Genomic DNA, 22,190 nt, shown 5'->3' with positions numbered 1-22,190 from the left:
TCAGGCTCCTTCTCCAGAGGAGAGAAGGAATTCCCCTTCATATCCTGTTGTCTTTAGAGGTTTGAGGAAGAATTTAAGCCTTTGCGATGCACAGAAGTGTGTACACACGCGCAAACACAAGGAGGCCTTCCTCGAAAGCCTTCATGAAACCTGTAGTATCTGATGCCCAAATCAGGGTCCAATTTCTTGCTGACAACCATCTTCCTCCCTCTTTTTCCCAGGTTCTACTGGTGCCCCAGGACCTCAGGGCCCCTCAGGTAAGTAGACCTCTCTTTGCCAGTGGTGTTTCTGGGTAACAAAAGGCAAGCCTGAGGCAAAGGAAATTGAATTAAGGAGGGGAAAAAAAACACTTGAAACACACAAATAAAACCACAATGACATTGATAGCAGAGATTTCTAGAGGCTTTTAGTCCAAGTTTCAATGTTTTTTGGTTTGGTTTTTTTTTTTTGCCTTTTTTGTGAGCTCTGATTTTATATGTTCAAACTCCTCTTTTCATACATTCATTGTCCTTATTTCACTGGGAGTCCAGAGCACTTCATATATGATGTTTACATAAATCTTCAACTATTAAAACTATTCATCTGTCCATCTGAACAGAGCACCTGCCAACAAAAAAAAAAACATGCTTTTATACAAGGTGTCCCAAAAGTCTTAATGCAGACTTTTTAAGTTCCTAAAAATTAAATCTTCACTTTTGGGACACCCTGTATAATGCTTTTAAGTATAATAAGCTCTCAGTCTCCTTTTATTTTTTTGTCTTTTTTTTTTTTTGGAGGGAACAGGGCAGGGCAATTGAGGTTAAGCCCAAGGTCACACAGCTAGTAAGTGTTAAGTATCTAAGGCAGGATTTGAACTCAGGTCCTCCTGACTCCAGGGCCAGTACTCTATTCACTGCACCACCTACCTGCCCCACAGTCTCCTTTTCTAACACCTTATCCAGGTCAAGTCCATTAACCACCACTTAAAGTTCTGTCCTGTGCTCTCTTCTCAACTTCCTCTATACTATCTCACTTCATGATATCATCTGCTCCCATGGGTTCAATTACCATCTCTATGTAGATGACTCCCAGTTCTAAATAGATAGCCTTGATTTCTCTCCGAACCTGCCAACTCACATCACCAGCTGCCTTCTGGTCATCTCAAAATAAGTTCTCCAAGCATCTCAAATTCAACTTGTCTAAAACATAATTCCCTTCTTCCAAAGTTCCCAGTTGCTGCTGCTATTAAAAGCACCACCATCTTCCCAGGCACCAATGCTTCCAACCATAGGGAGCACTCCTCTCTCACACTTACTCCACTTATCCAATCTGTTTCCATCATATACCTGTCTGATTTCTTCTGACAGGTCCTTCTGGCACCCAAGGCTTCAGAGGTGAAGCTGGTCTCCCTGGTCCCAAAGGTAAGTTGGTGAAGAATTACAGAAGGGAAAGGGCAAACCCAGGGAAGCTATTCATTAAGCCTAGAGATAAGCATCTTTATATAATAGGAAATATGCTAAGTTACATTCAGATGGCATGGATTCAAATTCTGGTTTTGCCACTTTACCTGGGCAACCATAGACAAATCCTCTTCAGGACTCTTTTTCATCATATGAGGGAGCTGAACAAACTGGCTCTCAGGTCCCTGATAGCTTTAAATCTTTAATCCTAAGAGTGTAGACTAGATGGTCCAAGGAAGGGTGGTGGTGGAGACTATCAGCTAGTCAAGTAGGTTAATTCTCTGCAGAGAATCAAGAGGTGAGGTCATGGAGGAGACAGCCAACGTCTATACAGGTGCAGGAGCTGATCCCCATTTGTCCCTGTAACATCCTCTCAGTTCTTCTCTTTGAGTAGAGTAGTTCTTCTCTCCTCTGCAACCCTGTCAATGCCAAAGTGTGTTTTTCTTCCTTAGGTGAGAAAGGACCAATGGGATCCCCAGGACCCAAAGGTATGTTGCTCCATGACATGGCTCAATGAACCTAGCATTGATAAAATATGCCATCTTCCCTGCACAGGCATAATAGATCATTATCCCCAACCAGAGCCAACCTTGGAGAAATTTTTAAAGGATGGGGGAGAAGGGAGAGAATGAGATGTGCCTAGCCAATGCTCACCTGATCCACTTTATGATCATGGTACACATATGGAAGACAAATGGTCAGAGTTAGAGACCATCTGTGGTCAGTTGAGGGCTCTCTATAGCCAAGGTTATACCTTTTATATATATGATATATATATTTTAACAAGGTTATATCATATATATATATATGATAAAGAGTCAGCCTCTTTATCACGTTATAGTTGAGTTAAGGGTCAATGTATGGCTGGGGTCACGAGGCAAGGGGTAAAGGTCAATGTTTCATCAAGGCTAGTAGTCAGTTTGAGGTCTGAGTTAGGGGGTCAGTCTGCAGCTGGGAATAGAGTTCAATCAATGGCCAGGGTTAGGGGCCAATTTCTCTTTGAGCTCACAGACCAACAAGACACCAAACCTAATTAGTCCTTGCTGTTGCCAGCACTGAGCTAACCTGCCAACTCTAAGCTAACCTACCAGGGCCCAAAATAGTGCTATTATTCCTGCCCTGAACATTAAATGAAGCCTAAGCTTGCTGTCGGATAGGATTTCTTTCTGCAAAAGATTGACTCTCTTCTCCTTTATGTCTATTTTAGGTGACCCGGGTGAGAAAGGCTCTCGAGGTCTCACAGGTCAGTGCTGTCTGGCAAATGAGTTCCACTTCAATAAATCTTAACTTAATCCCCTGCTAGGCTATATAGGTTCTTTTGGGAAGCTGAGCAGTGCAGTGGATAGAGCACTAGCCCTGGAGTCAAGAAGAACTGAATTTAAATCCAACCTCAGACTCTTACTAGCTGTGTGACCCCGGACAAGTCATTTAACCCAGTTTGCCTCAATTTCCTCATCTGTGAAATGAGCTGGAGAAGGAAATGGCAAACCACTTTGATATCTTTGCCAAGAAAACCCCAAATGGGATCATGGAGTGTCAGACATGACTGAAACCACTCAACAACAACAGACTATATAGGAGATCCCGAAACAAACACACCCAGATCTCTGCCTCAGGGTTTCTCATTTTGCTGTCGCACCCAAATCCCCTAGCAAGCAGGCCAAGCCAATAGCTCCTCAAAGATTAGATTGAATTTATCAAATATGTGAGGTCTCTGCTGTCCTAGTACCATCCAAGACACAAAGAAATCAAGTAGAGGGAGACAGAGAGCTGGAAGGCAGTCCTTGTGTGTGGGATCTTTCTCTATCCTCTGCTACTTTTAAGATCCTGGCATCCTATGACCTAATCGATCTAAGGGGTGGTCCAGGTGCCCCCCCACATCCTACCTCCATAACAACCCCCTCCCAGAGCATTCCCTCTAAGAACACCTTCCACATACTCTGTACATATCTTCCATGTACATAGTTATTTGGATGTTGTTTCCCTCAAGAGAAGGTGCAAGCTCCTTCAGGGCCAGGGCCATGTATTGCATTTCATTGTATTCCCCAATGCTTGGCACACAGTAGCCACTAATAAATGCTTGGGACCTGACCACCAATGTCGTGAGTGTCAGGGAGAATGCAGCTGTGGGGACTAAACTCTACCAGCCATTGAACCTTCATTTCGGTCATTTGCATCTTTCAATGTCTTTGATTAAAAAGGAAGAGGAATTGTGGCTACCTTGGCTATAAATGACTTCTCGTGCCTTCTACGGAGCTAAAACTCCTTTGATGGGCAGCTGAGGGTAAGGATGGGGCCTGCTGTCCAGAGAGGACCAAGCAGGCTCTGTTTGAGCTCATTTGTTCACCAAGGGAGCCAGCTCTGAAAATGTCTTTCCATAAACATTCCAGGAAATTGATGGACATCCTTGGTCTCCCTTAGGGAAAGCAAAGGGCATGATCCTACCAGCTGAGGACTCCCAGAAATATCTGACCAATTTATCCTCTCTCTTTTTCATGGTGAATTTCCATTGTAGGAGAACCTGGCTTACGAGGTCTTCCTGGTGCAATTGGTGAACCTGGTGCTAAAGGAGCAGTGGGTGAGTGTCAGGAGAGATGCTGTATTTCTCCCTGGTGTCTATTTCTGCATGCATGTACACACCTGCGAATGTGTGTGCATGAACATTGAGCTGTGTTTCCTGCCATATGTTTATGTTTCTTTAATGAATTTCAGCTCCTTAATCTCTGGTCTACCTTTGTCTCTGTCTTTCAATTTCCTGACCTGGTTCCAGGTTACAGATGGTTTTTTCTTTTTTATTGTCTCATAAGAGTGAACCAGAACTCAGTATACTGGTGATGTTACTGTGGGGCTTCTCACAACACATCGCTGGGTACTTAGGGAAAAGGTCAGGAGTCTGTGCTGGGATTGTTCCTATCCAGTCACTGAAGATGAAACAAATCCTTGGAGCTTTCAATGCTTCCATCCAGTAGAGAAAGGTTCCCTGAGCTAACCTCACCAGCTTCCCCAGCTTTAATCTTTTTCATTACATTCCTGAGCTGTGCTGGCTGACCAAGGGGGCAGGGAGGAAGGGACAAGAACCCCTGGGCATCAAGAACATTGAGCTGCAGACCCTGACAGTACTTTGAGTGAACAAATGATAAAAAGACCAAGGAGGAAAGGGATATAGAATATTCATTCATGCAACAAATATCTACTGGAGATATACCAGCAGTGTCCTCAACTTCACTGAGAAAGCTGGGAAAGAAAATAAGTTGAGGCTCCTGCCTTTAGAGAGTTCACAGTTTAATGGCAGAGGTCAGACACACAAACAAATACGATACACACAAGACTGTGATAAATGTCATGAGAGGTAGAGTGCCACTGGAGTTCAGAAGAGGCAAGGATCACACTGGGCTCAAGTCAACATGCATTAAATACTTTGTGCATGCCATGGCTCATCTCAGTGATTGTGAGGGAGTGAATTTTTTGGCCATGGAAGCTCTCAAAATTCATGCAGAATGTTGCAGAAGCCTTGTGATCTAAATGGAAAATCCACAGCATCCTTAAAGCATCAAAGGGTGGGCTGTGCATTGGGGCTAGGTTCTGGAATACATAGAGGAGAAATCTGGGAACAGGCTGGGAAAATGGACCAGAGCAAGATTGTGAGTGGCAGTGGTTGAGGAAGGATCATGGAAAACTTCATGGGGAAGAAGCTTTTGAGCTGGTGCTTAGAAGAAGGAGAGAATTTTGATGGACAGATAGGGAAGAGAGGCAAAAAAGAAGAGAAGAGGAGAGGAGAGGAGAGGAGAGGAAAGGAGAAGAGAGGAGAGGAGAAGAGAGGAGAGAATACTATGAGGGAAGGTACAGACGTGGAAAAGGCTAACCTGTGTTTTAGAAATAGTAACTAAACCATTTTTGCCAAAGTGTAAAATGTATAAGAAACCAAGGTGGAAAGAGAGGTAGGGCTAAATTCAGAAGGACCTTCAATAACAGACTAAGGAATTTATACTTTTTTTGAGCTGGCAATGGGGAGCCATTGATGGCTATTTTACAAGAGATGGTTTAGAGTCAGAGTGTTTGGGGACAGCTATACCCCAAGAAGACGGGAAAGGGGTGAGGAGAATCTTACTATATACATTTGATAGTCTAGAAAAACGCTACAGGGACACTTGGACTAGATGTGTGGTCACATTGCTACTTTTTCCTTAAATATCTGCTGCCAAGTATTCTTCCAGGTCCTTTTAGGGATAGGGTACAGAAAGAATCAACTGGGATGCCTCCAGAATTAACATGGGCTTTGGTTGATTTGAACAGGTCCAGCCGGCCCAGATGGACACCAAGGCCCAAGAGGTTAGTCACTTTTCTTCACAGCTTTCCTCCCAAAAAGTTAACAATCCCCTTTAGATACTCCAAACTAAAGTATACAGACCCAATACTAATAACAAACCATACCATGGTGAAATATGCCCTAGGGAGTATTACACTTGGTATCCAATTTTTTCCTGTCTTCCACCTACCATCTTGAACATCCAATTCACAAATCCCATGCAAAGTCATGAGCTCAGGGATGATTGTCAATTGGTAGACACAGAATGGTCACCTTGCTTTTTTTAAGGGGAAACATTCACAAATTGACCACCTGATCTCTCTAGGTGAACAAGGTCTTACAGGGATGCCTGGAATCCGTGGCCCACCAGGACCTGCAGGAGAAGGAGGAAAACCAGGTAATAAAGCAAAGATGTATGGCTGCTGCCAGTGCTATGTTTGAGACCAGTTCCCCTTTCTCATGTCCTAGTTTAGCAGAGAACAGCAAAAAGTTGGGTAAGGCAGAGGTTGAGTCTGAACTTCAATGGTCCATGACATTTGGGGAAACGTAGATGTATGGCATAATAAAACAACAATTTAGTGATTATGTAATGTTTTATTATTTTACAAATCTAATACATCTCAATTCAATTCCACAAACATTTATTAAACACATATTATGCATGGCACTCTGCTAGACTCTGGAGAAATCAAAGTTGAAAAATAGCAGTTCCTGCCTGCAAGGAATTTACATTCTAAGAATGATACAAGATAAATTAAGGAAAAGAGTAGTGACTAGAAGGGATCTCAGAAGATTTTTAGTCAGAGTTTGCACCTGAGCTTAATCTCTTCATTAACCTTGTGCAGAAAGTACTACAAATAATTTAACAACTATCTTATAGATGAGGAAACTATGCCTCAGGCATGTCTCCTGGATCTAAAGCTTATGTACTATATGACAGCATGGTATAATGAAAGAATTCTATTCTTGGACTCAAAAGATCTGAGTTTGAGTTCTGGGGCTCTGACACTAATTGTCTGACTTTAGGGATGTTACTTAACTTGTCTCAGCCTCAGTTTCCTCATCTACAAAACAGTGACAATATTCAGAAAAGGTTGTTATGAGAAAAGTATTTTGTAAACTTTAAAGGACTCTGGAAATGCAAAACTCTTCTTAGTCTGCAGCAGGAACAATGGATAGAAAAGAGTCCTTGAAGTCAGGGAAACATAGGCTCTGGTCCCACCCCTTACTGTGTGGCCAGGTGCCAGTCACGGAAACTCTTAGTGCTCTCAATAATTCCCTGAGACACCCACAGAGAAGATGCCAACCTGCATGGTGGAGGGAGTTTCCTTATACCAATGAAATCACAGGTCCTGTCTCTATCCCACATTATTTCTATACTGAATGACTGCTTTACAGCTTCTAAGCTTTCTTTTGAAAAGAACAATTCATTTGATTCAACCAAATTCAATTTGCCACATGTCAATTAAGAAAGGAGTATGCTTCCTTTGGTTCACCTGTGATGACATTTCTTTTCTGCATGAATACTAAGCCTGCAGTTCAGAACTGCTCTCTTCCAAGGAAGTTCCCAGATGCCTTAGAGCTCTCTCATTTGTCTTTCCTTCTCTTTAGGCCTCACAGGACCCCAAGGACCTCCAGGTGAGATACTGAGTCTCCTTATTAGTCTACCCCCACCTCAGACTTCTTGCTTCAACTGACTGTCAGTTGTCCACTTTGGAGGGTCTTTGGAGGGTCTACAGCAATTCCCCCACCTGCCTAGGTATATCACCTGTATCATCCAGCTACCTGGGCCATCCACCTTTCATCTCTATCAGTCCAAATGTACTGGGTGTGACAGCCTCCATCTCCTGTTCATGTGATCTTAGGCAGTAAGTAATTAGGAAATAAAATCTGTTCAAGAGCATATCATTAATGAATGGTGCAGACAAAAAAAGACCTTGGATTCTCCACTATTTGGTGTTAATTGGGCTTCTGTCACCTTTTGTTGCATCTGTCTCAAAAATCAAGAGTAGACTATGGTCCTGATGGACTCTCCCCAAAATGGAATGTTATCCTAAAAATGAAAAAAATAGGCCATATCCAATTTTTAAGAGAAATTAGGTAATGGACCAAAATAAAATCAGGCTGCAAGTCTAAGAAATTTAACAAAGATTATACCCTCTTGAGAGGTATTGTTGGAGCCAACAAGACTTGGGATAAAGTCCCATCTCAGACATAAACTGCCTATGTGATTCTAGGCAAGTTACATGATTTCTCAGTGCCCCAGGTTACTCTTTAAGACTGGTTCTCAATCTTGTTTTGTGTCGTGGACCCCTCTGGCAGTCTTGTGAAGCTAATGAAACACATCTCAGAACAATGCTTTTTAAATACATAAAATAAAATACATAGGTTTATAAAGGAAACCAATTGTACTGGAATACAGTTAAAATATATATTTTTTTAAATTGAGTCCACCAACCTCAGGTTAAGAATTCCTGCTCTAAGACCATAAGTTGCAAAGAAGGTGTCACCTGCATGGGTAAAGGAATTTTCCTCATCTGGGAACTCCCCTCTCACAAGTCTGTTCTCAAGCTTTGTGCTGGCCTGCCTGTAGTTCACAGATGTTTGTGTCTGCAACTGTGCTCTAAGAGTCTACTTGTATTAGAGGCAAATGGAAATATCCATACTCTCTTTGAGAAAGGTTTAAAGAAAGGGAACCTCAAGGGATACGTGAGGACAGTGAAGGTAGATTAGTGAGAATGTTACAGGCTGAGGGATGTTGTGTAATCTTTCCCATCCTAGATTGTGTCCCAGGAATTATCACAGGAACTCTCCTACTCCTTTACTGGGCTTTGAACAAAGGCTTTCTTTGAACCTGGGTTGTTCCCTTCTTCAAAGCCCAATTTGCAAAGGTGGAAGATCGGCTGGGGCCTCCTGACCTCCTTTAGGTGGCTTGCTCATTGAGCTTCAGTTCAACAGGCATTAATGCTGTGATTTATTTATTTAGCATTAATCCTCCTGATTTATTTATTTTTAATCTCATCAGGACTTCCTGGGACCCCAGGCCGACCAGGAGCTAAAGGTAAGTGAGTCTCCAAATTAAATATTCATTCTCTGCCTCTTGGGGCTGTCAAGGTTTTGCTTGGTCTTTGTCTCTCATCAGGACCTGGAGCAACAGTGACACCTAGTGTCTACAAGGAAGAAGCTCTTCCTGACCAATAAGAGCCCTTTGAGTAAATTTCCTTCCCAGCCCGTCCTCTCCCCCATCCACATGGCATCGTGATCACCATGAACATAGATATACATACACATTCGCAGCACTAAGATTTCTATTGCACAGCTCAACAAGACAGGAACATCTTCAAACTCCATCCACTGACTTAGCACAATGCCGTGAAAACCATATCCGCATGAATCCAACCCAGAGCATTCTTTCTGATCCTAAGTGAAAAGTGCCCCTCTCTTTAAGCATCCCACTTTACTACCACATCCCCTGTCTCAAGTCCCTTCCATCTCCAATCCAGACAGTCAGGCAACAAGCATTTTTTAAGTGCGATACGTACCAGGAATTGTGCTAAGCTCGAAGTACCACCAACCCCACCCCCCCAAAAAAAACAACCAATCCCTTCCCTCACATTCTACCATGTAAAGAAATAGGTGCCTATAAGATAAAGCCACAAACAGGATATTCCTAAATCACAGGTCTGACCATGCCTCCAAATGAAGGTGTTTCAGTGGTTCCCTACTAGTTTCTAGGCTAAAATACAGACCCTGTCTGGCATTTAAAATCCTTCCCTAACGAAGGGTGATTTACCTTTACAGATCTACGACACATTCTTTTCCTTCCTGTACTCAGCCTTCCAAACAAACTGGCTCATAAGCTATTCTTCAGATGTTACATTCCATCTCCAGATGGTCCCTTTATACAGGTGTCCTTCACACCTGGAATACCCTCTGTCCTCCCCTCTGCTTCTTGCAATCACTAACTCTCTTCAAAGGTCAATTCAAGGGTTATCTCCTCCAGGAGGCCTTTCCTAATTCCCCCAGCAGCTGGTAAAGTCAGAATTAAAACCCAAGTCCTCTGATTCCAAAACCAGTGTTTTCTCACTGTCATCTGAATCTTCATGGATTCCCTCAAAGGAAGCATCAGCTGAGTAGTTTCCCCATTCCCTATTCCTTTCTAAACTTGTACCTCTCTTTAGTTTTGGAAACCAAGAACATGTCCAGTAAGAAAGTACCTCTTCCCCTACTCCAATTTCTCCCTCTCCCTCTCATTCCCAATCTGGAAAGAAAACAGTTTGGTGGCTTCAGATCTGAATATAACCAGCCACACACTAGTTTCCCCTAAAGGGACATTGGGAAGCTGTCAGAATGAAACCGGTGCCCTAAGCCCCCAGCTCTCTTCCTTCCAGAAGTTCACTTCAGGCCTGAGAAGATTGATGATTGAGGCCTTCAAAGTCATCAGCTGGGAGATTAGTATTTAATGTAGTGTAGTACACGCTCCCCTAGAGCTCTCTATGCTCATTATAATGCCTTTAGCAAGAAGGTTCAGGCCATAGGTGGAAGATCAATTTCTCTGGTATAATAAGAAGACACTCAAAATGCTTCATTAATTCATACAGAAATCCAACACTCTCATCCTTCCTTCTTCTTCCTCCTGCACCCTTCTCCCTCCCATAGGTGACACTGGTACTCCAGGCAGGATTGTAACTTCAGGTAAGGAGGGCTTGGGGTTGTCCTGGTTTCTGTTTCTTAATCTCATTTACAATGTGTTTGTCCGTGTCTCTATGTTCATACATTTCAAGAAATGTTTGGCTCTAAGGCAATTTTGTTTGATGAGATGAAACTATGGGCTCTTTGGATCAGGTATCAGGGAGGGAGTGAGGTTCATCTTCCTACCTGCTCTCAAGCTATGAGAGAGCATTACATAAAAATACAAGTCATGAAGACGCTTTGCAGTTTGGGGCTTTGACCATCTACCTGCTGAGTGTTGTTCATTCATTGCCTCACCTTTTTGCAGAGGGAACATCGACAGTCACTGTACCAGGGCCTCCAGGACCACCTGGAGCTCTGGGACCCCCAGGACCACCCGGCCTTCCAGGTTGGTAAATTTTTATGCCTTTACCAGAAATTAACTACAGACTTCACTTGCTTTTGGATGTCTTGGTGACTTCCCTGGCAGTGGATCATTCACATAGAGAGTATGTACGGCCATAAACTCCCATCTCTGGACCTGCAGGACACTCATGTTATCACCCTGCTCCCTGTTTGGCACAGTTTCTCTCCTGAGCAGGTCTCTCAGACCTGTTCCGTGGGCCTGTCCTCTCCACCACTTGACTCCTGATTGCCAGTGCTAATTCTCTCTTGAATCTATGATTAACTGTTTTCTCTGCTGCCCATTGTCTGTCTCTCTTTTAGCCTGCTCTCTAATGAGGATAGTGTCTCCTACTGGGTGAGCAGCCCTGCTGCAAAATGCCATAGTCAATGGGGGAAGGAAAAAGAAAAACACATCCCCATTCCCCCAACACTCACTGCTTTCTGGTTGAGACTCAAGGGAAAAGGCAGGAGTGATGTCTTCTCAAAACCTGGGTTCTTGCTGCGTGGTTCTCACCTAGACTGACTCTGTTTACACTCTTTGAAGCTGCTTTATGCCCCAACTGACTCCAAAACTAACTGACCAAACTAATTTTTTAAAGGCTACCAGGGGAGTAGCTAAATTTTTTTGCAAGGTACACTCCAATCCCATCACCAAAAACTTCTTCATGCTTTGAAAAAGGGTTAAATGGGATAAATACATCATTTTGTTTAACACATTAACATTTTATTGCCTCTAATACCCACCCGTTCTGTGATTTCATCAGTGAGGCTAAGGGGAAAGCAATTAATCAGGGGTATCCTAACCAACTTGCTACTATATTATGGTAAATTTCTACCATTCATCATATATACTCTTTAGGTCGTATTGCTTTGGGCATATTGAGAAGACCAGCATTTAGACACTAGGCCTTTTGGTTCTTCAAACTATGACTAAAGAAATATAATTTAGCCTATTTTTCTCCTCTCCTGCAGGACCTGCTGGCCCAGCTGGTCTCCCAGGACAGCAAGGTATGCCATGCCTGGGAACACTGAGGAGTGATTATGGGCTCCCAGAGAGTATGGGTATCTGGTTTTTCATTAGCAACAGTTATGACAATATGTCACCGAAAGCTCAGAAGGCCTCAAGGGCCCCTTTACTAAGGAATAGACTGGAAACAAAACATACTCCCTGAGAGAGCCTGTCAGCTCTTTCCTCTGCCAGATTTCATCCTACCCAGGGGCTGTCAGCAGTCAAGATTTAGGGCTCGATTCTACACTCTGAGACAAAAGAAAGAAAGCAATGCAAGCTGATGAAGAAAATTCCAATCCTTTTTCCATGACCAACAGGTCCCCGAGGGGAGAGAGGCATCCCAGGTGAATCGATCATTGGAAGCAGTTCTTCTTCAGGGGTCGCTTCTGCTCCTCGTGAGTACCTTTATTCTCTTTGGTTCATGTGAAAATCGGCCTGAAGTAAGATGATGAGAAAACCTGGAGTCAGATGGAGTCAGGGCACAGGGGATGTAGGAGCTGTGACCTTCCCTAGACACAAAGGACTATTTGGAGGGTGGCAGCTGGATCAGGAAATCAACAGCCCAGGTACAAAGAAGATGCCTGACTTCGCCAGAAGGAAATCCTAGAGTTTTTACTAATATCAGAGGCTGTGACTCTAGGGTTAGGGATAATCACTTGGGAACCTCTCAGGTCTTCAAGAGCACCTGGAAAAAAAATAGAAATCAGGGTTCTCCAGTGTTTTGCCATATAAATCAAAATATTATCAAAGAAAGTAAAACAACCAAATCGTATAGGCAAGAGTGCCCCCTCCCCTCTCAGAAGACCATGCCTGTCTTTAAATTTGCCTGCCTAATAGCAATTCGCCTATGAGCAGGATCTTAGGTTTGGTGGCATAGCCATAGGTTTGGTGGCCAGACTCCTGGGTTCTCTTCCAAGTTCCTATGCCTGAAACCTTTTAGATAAAAAGACACCAGGGGACTGGTCAGGGTCTGGTAAAATTGCCTGACTGCACATCACCCTGACTGCATTTCTGGGTGGGGTAGAGGAGAGATGGTGACAGAAGGAGGCCATGGGACACAGCAACTATGTCTGGGTTCTTCTCTTTGTAGACACTGCTCAATTGCAAGGCCCCCCTGGACCGCCAGGACCGCCAGGACCACCAGGTGATTATTCCAGGAGAGCCTTGGGAAGTAGGAGGATGAGAGAGGCTTGTGAAGAAGCTCAAAACACTTTCCAAAATCCATGTAATATGAAGACTCCTAGAATCAGAACTGAGAGATTTAAAATATCACCTGGTTGGATTCTCAAATTTTGTAGACAAGAAAACTAAGTACCAAAAAAAAAAAGAATGAATGAATTTTTCACGTGAATTTGAAGCAAGGCCAAGCTTAGAACCCATGACTCTTTCCCCTCCATATTTCAAACTTTTATTTCCTATGCATCTTCTTCCAGGAGCCTCCATCACAGGCCCTCCAGGACCCCGAGGTCCAGCAGGTAAGCACTCATACCTCTGGGTAGAGAACTAGGGTGAAAGGAGATCCAGACCCCATGAAATCATGGCCATCCAACATACCCAGACTTCCTCTATGGTATATCCCTACCTGATCCTATCAGAGTGTACAAACTTACCATTTACTTTAAATGTCACTAGAGAAAAAATTAGCAAATTGCCCCCATGGGAGTGAATCCCTAGGATTTCAGTCTTGACCTAGGTTGGGGATTTTTCTTGCTCAGGGGAAGGTCTACCAGGACCTCCTGGACCACCTGGAAGCTTCCTTACAAACTCAGGTAAGGCCATCTCTCGCTGGAAACACGAATGTCTCATAAGAAACATTGTGAACTTTGAGATTCTATAGGGTTGTAAAGGAACAAACTTTTACAAAGCACTTTGGAGGAAAGATTAAATGAAAAATACCGTCCCCACCCCTGGGGATCACCAGGTCTTGGGGGCAGAGGGTGGGGCAGAGACAGAACAAGTCAACAAATAGAAATTAATATTGAACTGAAAAGAGGTGTCAGGGCAGCTTTGGGCCAGGAACACATTCCATTGCATAGATCCCATGGCATGCAACCATGGCAGAGAACACTCATCACCTGAGCCTCCAATAGCCCCTGAATCTCTTCCACAGAAACATTCTTCTCTGGACCCCCTGGCCCACCTGGACCTCCTGGTCCCAAGGGGGATCAAGGTGAGTTTATTGCCTTTGTCTATGAACTCTTCCTTCCCACTTGGTATTAGGAAAAGACGTAAGGAATTAGAACTTTGCGGACCTCATTTTCAGTGGTACCTTGGCAATCAAGGATGGGAGTTCAGGGGAACCATCTGAGCTGCAAAGTTTCTTTGATTTCCTCCCATTCTCTTGATCTGGGCTCCAGTTAGAGGGTTAGGGATGTCATAATCTACTAGGAAGACTCCCCCAAAACCCTTCTCCAGAGCCTTGAATGTCCGAATGGGAAGGAGGTTAAGTAACACCCTCTGGGTTTTCCAGCATACTTCCCTCTCCCCACCCCACCAAGGTCCCTATCCCTTTAAGCACTAGACTCACCATAATAATCCTTCCCTAAATCCCTCTGGTTGGTGTTATGTTTCAGTGTTATGCTTTCTTTCCAACAGGCTCTCCCGGACCTCGAGGATACCAAGGTAAATGAAGAGGATGGGGATGATAACGATTGTTATCTTACCCATGCCATGGCAGGATTGGGGGGTGGGGAGAGGGAAGAAGGAAAGGAGACTATGGGGATCCTTGAACTTGGAAATTACTTCATCAAAGAGACTGAGTGCATGCCTAGGTGTATACTTGGGTGTGTGTATAAAGTATTATGTGGGGATTTATGGGAGGCGATCAAAGAGGGGAATTGGAGAGAGATTCCATCTGGAAAATTGTATGAAAAGGAAATCTAACCATCCTGACCCCGTTTTGACTCTCAGGAGACCCCGGCCTCCCAGGACTCTCTGTCTCAGGTTAGTGCTGGGCCATTTCCCCCATTTGCCTCTCCCCCAAATCCAGCTAACCACCTGTGACAATTATATACCTTGACTTCCAGGTTCAGACACACTGGGAGTCTCCCTACAAGGCCCACCTGGCCCACCTGGTGCTCAGGGACCTCCAGGATCCAAGGGTGACAAAGGTAGGTTCTGGCAGGACAGGGAAGTTATCAGGATGGGACATTCCCACAATCTGTAGAACTTTAGTACATCTGACATCCAATAAGCCCCCTATTCCAGATCCTTAATCATTCCACGAGTCTTTGCCGCTTTGAGCTAAAAAAAAAAAAGGAAGAGGAGGTAATCATGGTCCTTAGAAGTTAACTCAGTCTCTTATGAGAGAATTGGGATCACCACCGAAAAGAGCTGATATGCCAATGAGGAAGCCTATGAATAGAGGGGAGGCAAAGTCGGAGACCAAGACCTGGCTGCTGGCTCATTAGAGATGTGCTCCTGAAGGAAAAGGCTTTTTCGGCTGACTCTGTTCTCTCTCTTTTTGCTTCTAGGTGATCCTGGCGTCCCAGGAGCGCCTGGAATCCCTGGAAGCCCCTCTCGAGGTGAGGATGTTGCCTTGAGAAAAGGTGACCCCTTCTTTCAAGAAGGGACTCCCACTGAGAGTTGTAGACTGAAGTGCTTCCCATTTCCCTTGGTCCCAAATGACCATTTCTTTGAGGAAATTAATTCAGCAAGCATTCACTGAGCATCTACTCTGTGTGTGTTACGTGAGCGTGTGTGTAGAAAGAGAGTTATGTATGTATGTGTGCACAGGCATGCCCAGACCTCTGGGGAAGACAAAGGACTCTATCCTCAGAAATTTTACAATCCAGTTAGGGCACGAGATACACAAATATAAAAAGATAACTAAGCAAAGGCCATAGTGAGTGCTAAATTAGCGGTACAGAGAGTGAGGGCTTTAGGAGTTCAAAGGAGAGAGAAACCAGCACAGGCTAGAACAGGTAAGGAAGGCTTCAAGGAGCAGGTGGGACTCCAGAAGTCAACCCTCAAGGTGCTGGATTTGAAGTGGGGGAGGAGGGGAAACTGCTCATCTCCGTGACCCTCTTACACGTAGGTTCCACTGGTAACTCAGGACTAATCACCTCTAGGTTGCCTTGTGCATCTTGATCTATTTCTCCCTTAGGGAAGGGAAGGCAGAAACTCATCAAAGGTAATGGCCACCCCATCTCCCTGTGCCCAGTATAGAGAGAGACTAAGTCCATTTCTGTCTCCTTATAGGGGGATCATCAAGTTCTAGAGGACCCCCAGGTCCCCCTGGCCCTCCTGGACCTCCTGGTTCCATCAGCAGCTCCAGACGGGAGATTCAACAGTACATCTCTGATTACATGCAAAGTGAGTGCTGGTCCAGCCCATCGAGACAACAGAGCCACCTGCCAAGGACCAGAGTCTGGTCCTCCGGACTCTGAATCTCTCAGTGATTTGGACAGTGCTAAGTGGGAACTGATAGAAGTAACAATTCACATAGACAGGCACCTACTTCAGTGCTCTCTGGATCTCTGGTATGGGTCCTCTCTCCACCACCACCCTTCAGAGGAGAAGGTAGATGGTTTCATTACTTGCTGCAGCTGAAAAAGTTTCACACTGATGGCCATCCCTGTGATGAAGATCCTCTCAGAATTTAATTCGGTCCAACAACAAGGCATATATAGCCCTTCACTAGTTCTTTCTAGCTTGGTAGAACCTGACTTGTGTTCCATTGCCAAGCCTTGAAGAAGTCAGAGTCACGGGCAGGTCAATAGGAAACCTCGATTTAGGACATCTACACAAATACACATGTGTAACATGCATACACACACATGAACATAATAGCTTACACATACATACATACATACACACACATATATATATACATATATATATATACACATATAGCTGTAAGCCCAGGGGACTTTACCATTTACAAGGCATTGTCCTTACAACAGCCATGTAAAGTGAGTAGCATGAGTGTTCTTACATTTTTCATGAGGAAATTTTGCCTGCAGCTACAGGGGTTTGCCCAAGATCACACAGCTAGAAAGTGGCTGAACTAGGGCTTTAACCCTTCTGATTGTTCGGTCCTTTTCCCCCTGTATCACACACAAGACCATATGTACATATATTATAGCACTCACACAGGACCTAAATATTTGTAAATATTTGTTAATTTGATGTACACACACAGTCAACAATCACTTATTAAGAGTCTGCTATGTGTGAGGCATGAGCAACTAGGTGTCACAGTGGATAGAGGGGCAGGCCTGAAGTCAGGAAGACTCATCTTCACAAGTTCAAATCTGGCCTCAGACACTTCCTAGCAGTGTGACCCTGGGCAAGTTCCTTAACCCTGTTTGCCTCAGTTTCCTATAAAATGAGCTAGAGAATGAAATGGAAAACCCCTCCAGTATCTTTACTGAGAAAACCCTAAATGGGGACATGAAGAATTGGACATGACTGAAACAACTGAACAGCAAGGTGTCAGGTACCATACACTCAATACTTCCTGTTACCACGTCTCTGACTCGATGGCCCTTCCCCAAACCCTCTTTCTCCAGAATGTCTGCTCCCCACAGAAAGGGGGCTGACTAGGATCTGCCTGTGACGCACAGAGGTTAAGCATGCTTGTGGAATAGACGGAAGATTTAGATAGGTCTTTATTCTTCCCTACCAGCCCTCGCCATGGGCACATCTCCGACCTGGCCCTTCCTGTGCCTCAGTTTCTCCATCTGTAACAGGAAAAGAACAACCCCTTGATGGCCCCCCCTTCTGTGAGAACAGGAGGGCTAAGGGGGGGTAGTGTGCATTTCCTCGGGGGTTTTGAGCTCTCTTTTGGGAAAAAAAGGGGAAAAGGGGATCTCTGTAATACTTAAAAGCCATGCTCCCTCACTGAGATGAACTCCATCTGACTTCTGTTTCTTGGTATTTAGGTGACAGCATCAGAAGCCACCTGTCTGGAATTCAGGGTCCTCCTGGCCCTCCAGGACCTCCAGGGCCTGTCACCACCATTGGTGGGGAGACTTTTGACTACACTGAGCTGGCAAGCCGAGTCATGAGTTACTTACGGAGTAAGTCTCTGGTCCCCTGCATCCTCCCTACATGTTCACATACATTTTTTCACTCCATCTGCGTGTGCCTTCCTCTCCCGACCCTACAGAGACTGACCTGTTTGGCAAAGAGCTCTCTGCTCTTTCACGGGGTCTCAGCTATGACTTCCTGCCTACACCCCGCCCCCCATAATCTGTTTTTTGTTTGTTTTTTTAATGAAGAAAAACTCACATTAACTTGGGATGTGCAGTCTTGCAGACACTAAGTTGTGCCTTTATGTTATAAATTTCTTAATACAATTTGCTGAAAAAAATTAATGCTATGAAGTAAACTTGCAAGGATCACATTTAGCCAGCCTAAGAAATCCCTGATTTCTAATACTCTAGCAGCAGTCATTTAAGTACAAATGATGTGCTAAATACCAGGGATTCTTATCTATTCTTTAAAGCAGGTCTATCGACTTTGTAAAGAATTTGTACATGGTGCAATTTAAAAAATAAAATTCATTGGGGGGGCCACTAGGTGGCACAGTGAATAGAGCACCAGCCTTGGAGTTAGGAGGACCTGAGTTCTTCCGGCCTCAGACACTTAACACTTACTAGCTGTGTGATCTTGGGCAAGTCACTTAGCCCCAAATGCCCTGCCTTCCCCCTCCAAAAAGCAGAGAGAGAGAGAGAAGAAATTCATTCCATTAAAAAATTTTTAATTATCTCCCTCAGCTTCCGGGTACAATATGGGCTCCTTTTCCTCTATTTCCTCTGACGACATCCTACTGGTGCTGCAAAGTGAGTACTCAGACCAGGATGGAGAGTGAAACCATTTATTGCATAGTGTAAGACCTGGAACATAGTAAGCACTGTTTACTTACTGACTGACTGACCATCATGGCCCCTTGGTACTACTGTCCCCTGCCCTTGCTCATTAACTATGACCAGGTACCTTGTCTGTACCAAAGGAGGTATCCTCAGAAAGGGCCTAAAGAGCCTTGCAGTGGCAACAATTGGCTAACAATGTGTCGTGTACAAGTCTCAGAGATGTCACCAACCCATGGCCTTTCTCTGTTGAATTAGAAAATCTGTTTAGAAAGGTGGTGATCAATCCCCATGATGCCTAGAAAATAGGACAAGGCTTCTTTCCAGGTATCTGGACAAATATTGTCCCAGGGACACTGCCCCTTTGAATAGAATCTTAGGAATTGAGAACACTAGTTCCAGTCTTGGACCATAGTCTCAGTTTGTGCATCTGGCAAATGGGTACATCTATTCGTACCTGTGGGAGGTTATGGTTTCTGGGCTGATCATCACATTACAAAAACAGGAGGCTCCACTCTGATATGTCTTCACCTGGGATTTCTTTTTTTTTAGGAGAAGAAGTACGCCAGTATCTCCGGCAGTATCTGATGGGTCCTCGAGGACCTCCCGGGCCACCAGGAGCTGGTGGGGATGGGTCCCTACAGTCTCTGGACTACGGAGAGCTGACCAACCGCATCCTTAGCTACATGAGAAGTGAGTATTCTGTCCTTAGGGAGCCAGAGGAGGGGCTAAAGAAATGGGGGTGATCTCCATTCTGAGAATCTCCAGGAACAGCCCATTGCTCTGCTCCACGATGAGATTGAATGGAAGATATAGACAGACATTCAGAAAAGTAGAGTACCATGGCCTCATGACAATCCAACTGTCATCCCCAAATCCTGGAGTGTAGTTGGGATGAATTTGGGAAACAATTTAGGGTCACAGGTGCATTTAAAAGACATTATGAAAAGGGATCCATAAGCTTCGCCAGACTGCTAAAGGGGTCCATAAACAAAAAAATGTTTAAGAATCTGTTTTACTTTCTTGTATTCCTTATCCATGAGAGACAGTATAGTATAGTGTTTCCATTAGCACAGGTCTTGGAGCCAGAATGCCTGAGTTTAAATATTGGCTCTAATAGTTACTGTGAGAATCCCTCTAAGTCTATGAGCCTCAGTTTCCTCAAGGGTAAAATGAGAATAGTATATGTGCTACCTATCTCACAGGGTTATGAAGAAAGTGCTTTGCAAACTCAACAACTTGGTAGAAAGTGCTGAAATTACTGTCTTTCTGGCTTTTCTTTGACACTTGGTGACTCTCTCTCCTCTCACATTAACATTCCTGTGTCTCTCCTGTTTTCCTCCCCTTGTCTGCTCAGTGTTCACTCTGTCTCTTGTTTCTTTTTTTTTAGGTTCTGGGATTAGCGTTGGACTCCCTGGCCCCCCTGGTCCCCCAGGCCTGCCAGGAACATCCTACCAGGACCTACTGTCTCTGCTCCGAGGTAAGGTTAAACTTGGAACACAGAATCATTGTGACATTGTTTGGAAAATGGCACCCCCTCAGGGGTGGGGAACCTGCAGCCTTGAGGCCACATGTGACCCTCTAGGTCCTCAACTGTGGCCCTCTGAATCCCAAGGATTTGTTCTGTGAGGCTGGAATTCAATCAAAGAGCCACATTTGAAGACCTAGAAGGTCACATGTAGCCTTGAGGTTGCAGGTTCCCCCTGCCCTAGATCGTGACTTCCTATTCTTTCCTTTTCATTCCAGGATCTGAATTTAGTGGCATTGTTGGACCTCCTGGACCCCCTGGTCCCCCAGGACCTTCAGGAAGCTCTTGGTCCAGTCTCAGTATGGAGGAACTTTCATCTTACCTGCAAAGTAAGGGCCTCAATATGGGGAGTGGGGAGGGGAGGGAATTAAGGCCAGTGGAGGAATATGAAGATAGAAGTTTACATTTCTAGAATACTTCAAAGTCATAATGCACCTTCATACAAATTATTTAATCTGATCCTTACAACAATCTTATGAGTTAGGCAGTGCAAATTTTAACATCTCCAATTTTCAGAGGAGAAAACTGGGTTTAGAAAGGCTAATAAAGGGTGGGGAACCTGTGACCTTGCGCCCACATGTGGTCTTCTAGGTCCTTGGGTGCAACCTTTTGACTGATTCCAAATTTTACAGAACAAATCCTTTAATTAAGGGGATTTGTTCTGTGAAGTTTAGATTCAGTCAAAAGGCCACACTCAAGGACCTAGAGGGCCACATGTGTTCTCCAGACAGCAGGCACCCCACCTCTGGTAAGTGATCTACCCAGGGTACTAATAAGTGGTGGAGAAATTGATTCTTGCAGGTCTTTCAACTTGAGGCCTGGTACTATTTTCTTTTTTTGCCCTTTTGGAGGGCAATTGGGGTTAAGTAACTTACCCAAGGTTGCTCGGCTAGTTTTTGTGTGTGGGTGTTAAGTGTCTGAGACTGGAACCGGGTCCTCCTGACTCTGGGGCCGGTGCTTTACAAACTGCACCACCTCGCCACCCCCGGCCTGGTATTCTTTTCAAGGCCCCACACTAGCCTCTAACATCTCCCTCAACTTTATCAAGATAGGGAATGAAGAAACCGACCAACCAATTCTCAAACATTTATTGAATGTTCACCAAACACTGTACTCAGGTACACTTTGGGAGCCATTGAGAAACAGACTGCTCTCCAGAAATTTTAAAAGTTGTTAAAGAGAAAAAGAGACCACACACACACACACACACACACACACACACACCAAACACATCAAGAGCAATATGACATGAAATATGTTTACTCAACTTTTCCAAACACACCGAGGGTCCAGAGGATTTGAGGGCGAGCCCACTGTGAGTTGGAGGAACCTGGGGGGAGGGCAGGGCTTCAGGCAATTTCAGCTAATGCTTTGAAGAGAGGCACAGAAGTTGTTTCTGTCCCCAAATCACATATGATCCTCTTCCTGTCACGATGCACCTGGGTTCCTGACTGCCTTCCTCTCTGTTTCATCGGTTTCTGTCCTTTCTCTCCCAGGGATCTGAGTTGAGCAGAGCCCATAAGCCAATAAAGAAAAGGCTCTACTTTCCCATCAGGCCATCTTCCTAACGTCCCTCTCCTGTACTCCATCTACAGGTGCAGGCCTCTCTTCTGTCTCTGGTCCCCCTGGCCCCCCTGGTCCTCCAGGTCCTCGTGGACCTCCTGGGGTTTCAGCAGGTTTGGCAACCTATGCAGCTGAGAACAGTGATAGTTTCCGGAGTGAGCTGATTAGCTACCTCACAAGTAGGTGTCCAATCCCTGTCCTCCATCCAGCCCCATGCCCACAACTCCTCTAGAAGTCAGCTTCTCATCACAACTAAGCTCCCGTTATTTGCATAGGAAACTGTGCTAAGAGTCCAGGGTTCCATTCCCACGGTAAATCTGAGGCAATTACAGCTCCTCTCTCTCCCCTCGCTCCCCTCCTCCCCACCCCACAACCTGATTCCACATGAACGAGAGAACCATCTCTTGATGCCCCTACAGAAGTGATCTCCTTGATAGGAAACAACTGGAAACAT

General features: G+C 44.6%; 1 protein-coding gene across 2 annotated transcripts in view; it reads left to right on the top strand.

The window, feature by feature from the left end:
* COL17A1 (collagen type XVII alpha 1 chain) overlaps positions 1–22,190 on the top strand; it is a 64,337-nt gene that overhangs the window by 37,815 nt on the left and 4,332 nt on the right. For both annotated transcript variants that reach the window (XM_069098885.1, XM_069098884.1), the window contains exons 25-52: positions 222–257; positions 1,347–1,400; positions 1,892–1,927; positions 2,647–2,682; positions 3,955–4,017; positions 5,733–5,768; positions 6,071–6,142; positions 7,357–7,383; positions 8,771–8,806; positions 10,405–10,440; positions 10,745–10,825; positions 11,794–11,829; positions 12,148–12,225; positions 12,921–12,974; positions 13,264–13,305; positions 13,546–13,599; positions 13,941–14,000; positions 14,426–14,452; positions 14,741–14,773; positions 14,857–14,940; positions 15,304–15,354; positions 16,031–16,144; positions 17,716–17,853; positions 18,553–18,618; positions 19,198–19,338; positions 20,036–20,125; positions 20,392–20,502; positions 21,769–21,915. In XM_069098885.1, coding sequence (XP_068954986.1) covers positions 222–257; positions 1,347–1,400; positions 1,892–1,927; positions 2,647–2,682; positions 3,955–4,017; positions 5,733–5,768; positions 6,071–6,142; positions 7,357–7,383; positions 8,771–8,806; positions 10,405–10,440; positions 10,745–10,825; positions 11,794–11,829; positions 12,148–12,225; positions 12,921–12,974; positions 13,264–13,305; positions 13,546–13,599; positions 13,941–14,000; positions 14,426–14,452; positions 14,741–14,773; positions 14,857–14,940; positions 15,304–15,354; positions 16,031–16,144; positions 17,716–17,853; positions 18,553–18,618; positions 19,198–19,338; positions 20,036–20,125; positions 20,392–20,502; positions 21,769–21,915 — 1,839 coding nt within the window. The remainder of the gene's footprint in view (positions 1–221; positions 258–1,346; positions 1,401–1,891; positions 1,928–2,646; positions 2,683–3,954; positions 4,018–5,732; positions 5,769–6,070; positions 6,143–7,356; positions 7,384–8,770; positions 8,807–10,404; positions 10,441–10,744; positions 10,826–11,793; positions 11,830–12,147; positions 12,226–12,920; positions 12,975–13,263; positions 13,306–13,545; positions 13,600–13,940; positions 14,001–14,425; positions 14,453–14,740; positions 14,774–14,856; positions 14,941–15,303; positions 15,355–16,030; positions 16,145–17,715; positions 17,854–18,552; positions 18,619–19,197; positions 19,339–20,035; positions 20,126–20,391; positions 20,503–21,768; positions 21,916–22,190) is intronic.

This window comes from Petaurus breviceps, unplaced genomic scaffold (assembly GCF_028583685.1).
Source record: "Petaurus breviceps papuanus isolate PSGF00001 unplaced genomic scaffold, PetGlider_PUasm1.0 37, whole genome shotgun sequence".
Taxonomy (NCBI): Eukaryota; Metazoa; Chordata; class Mammalia; order Diprotodontia; family Petauridae; genus Petaurus; species Petaurus breviceps.
This window is presented reverse-complemented; position numbering and strand designations above follow the sequence as displayed.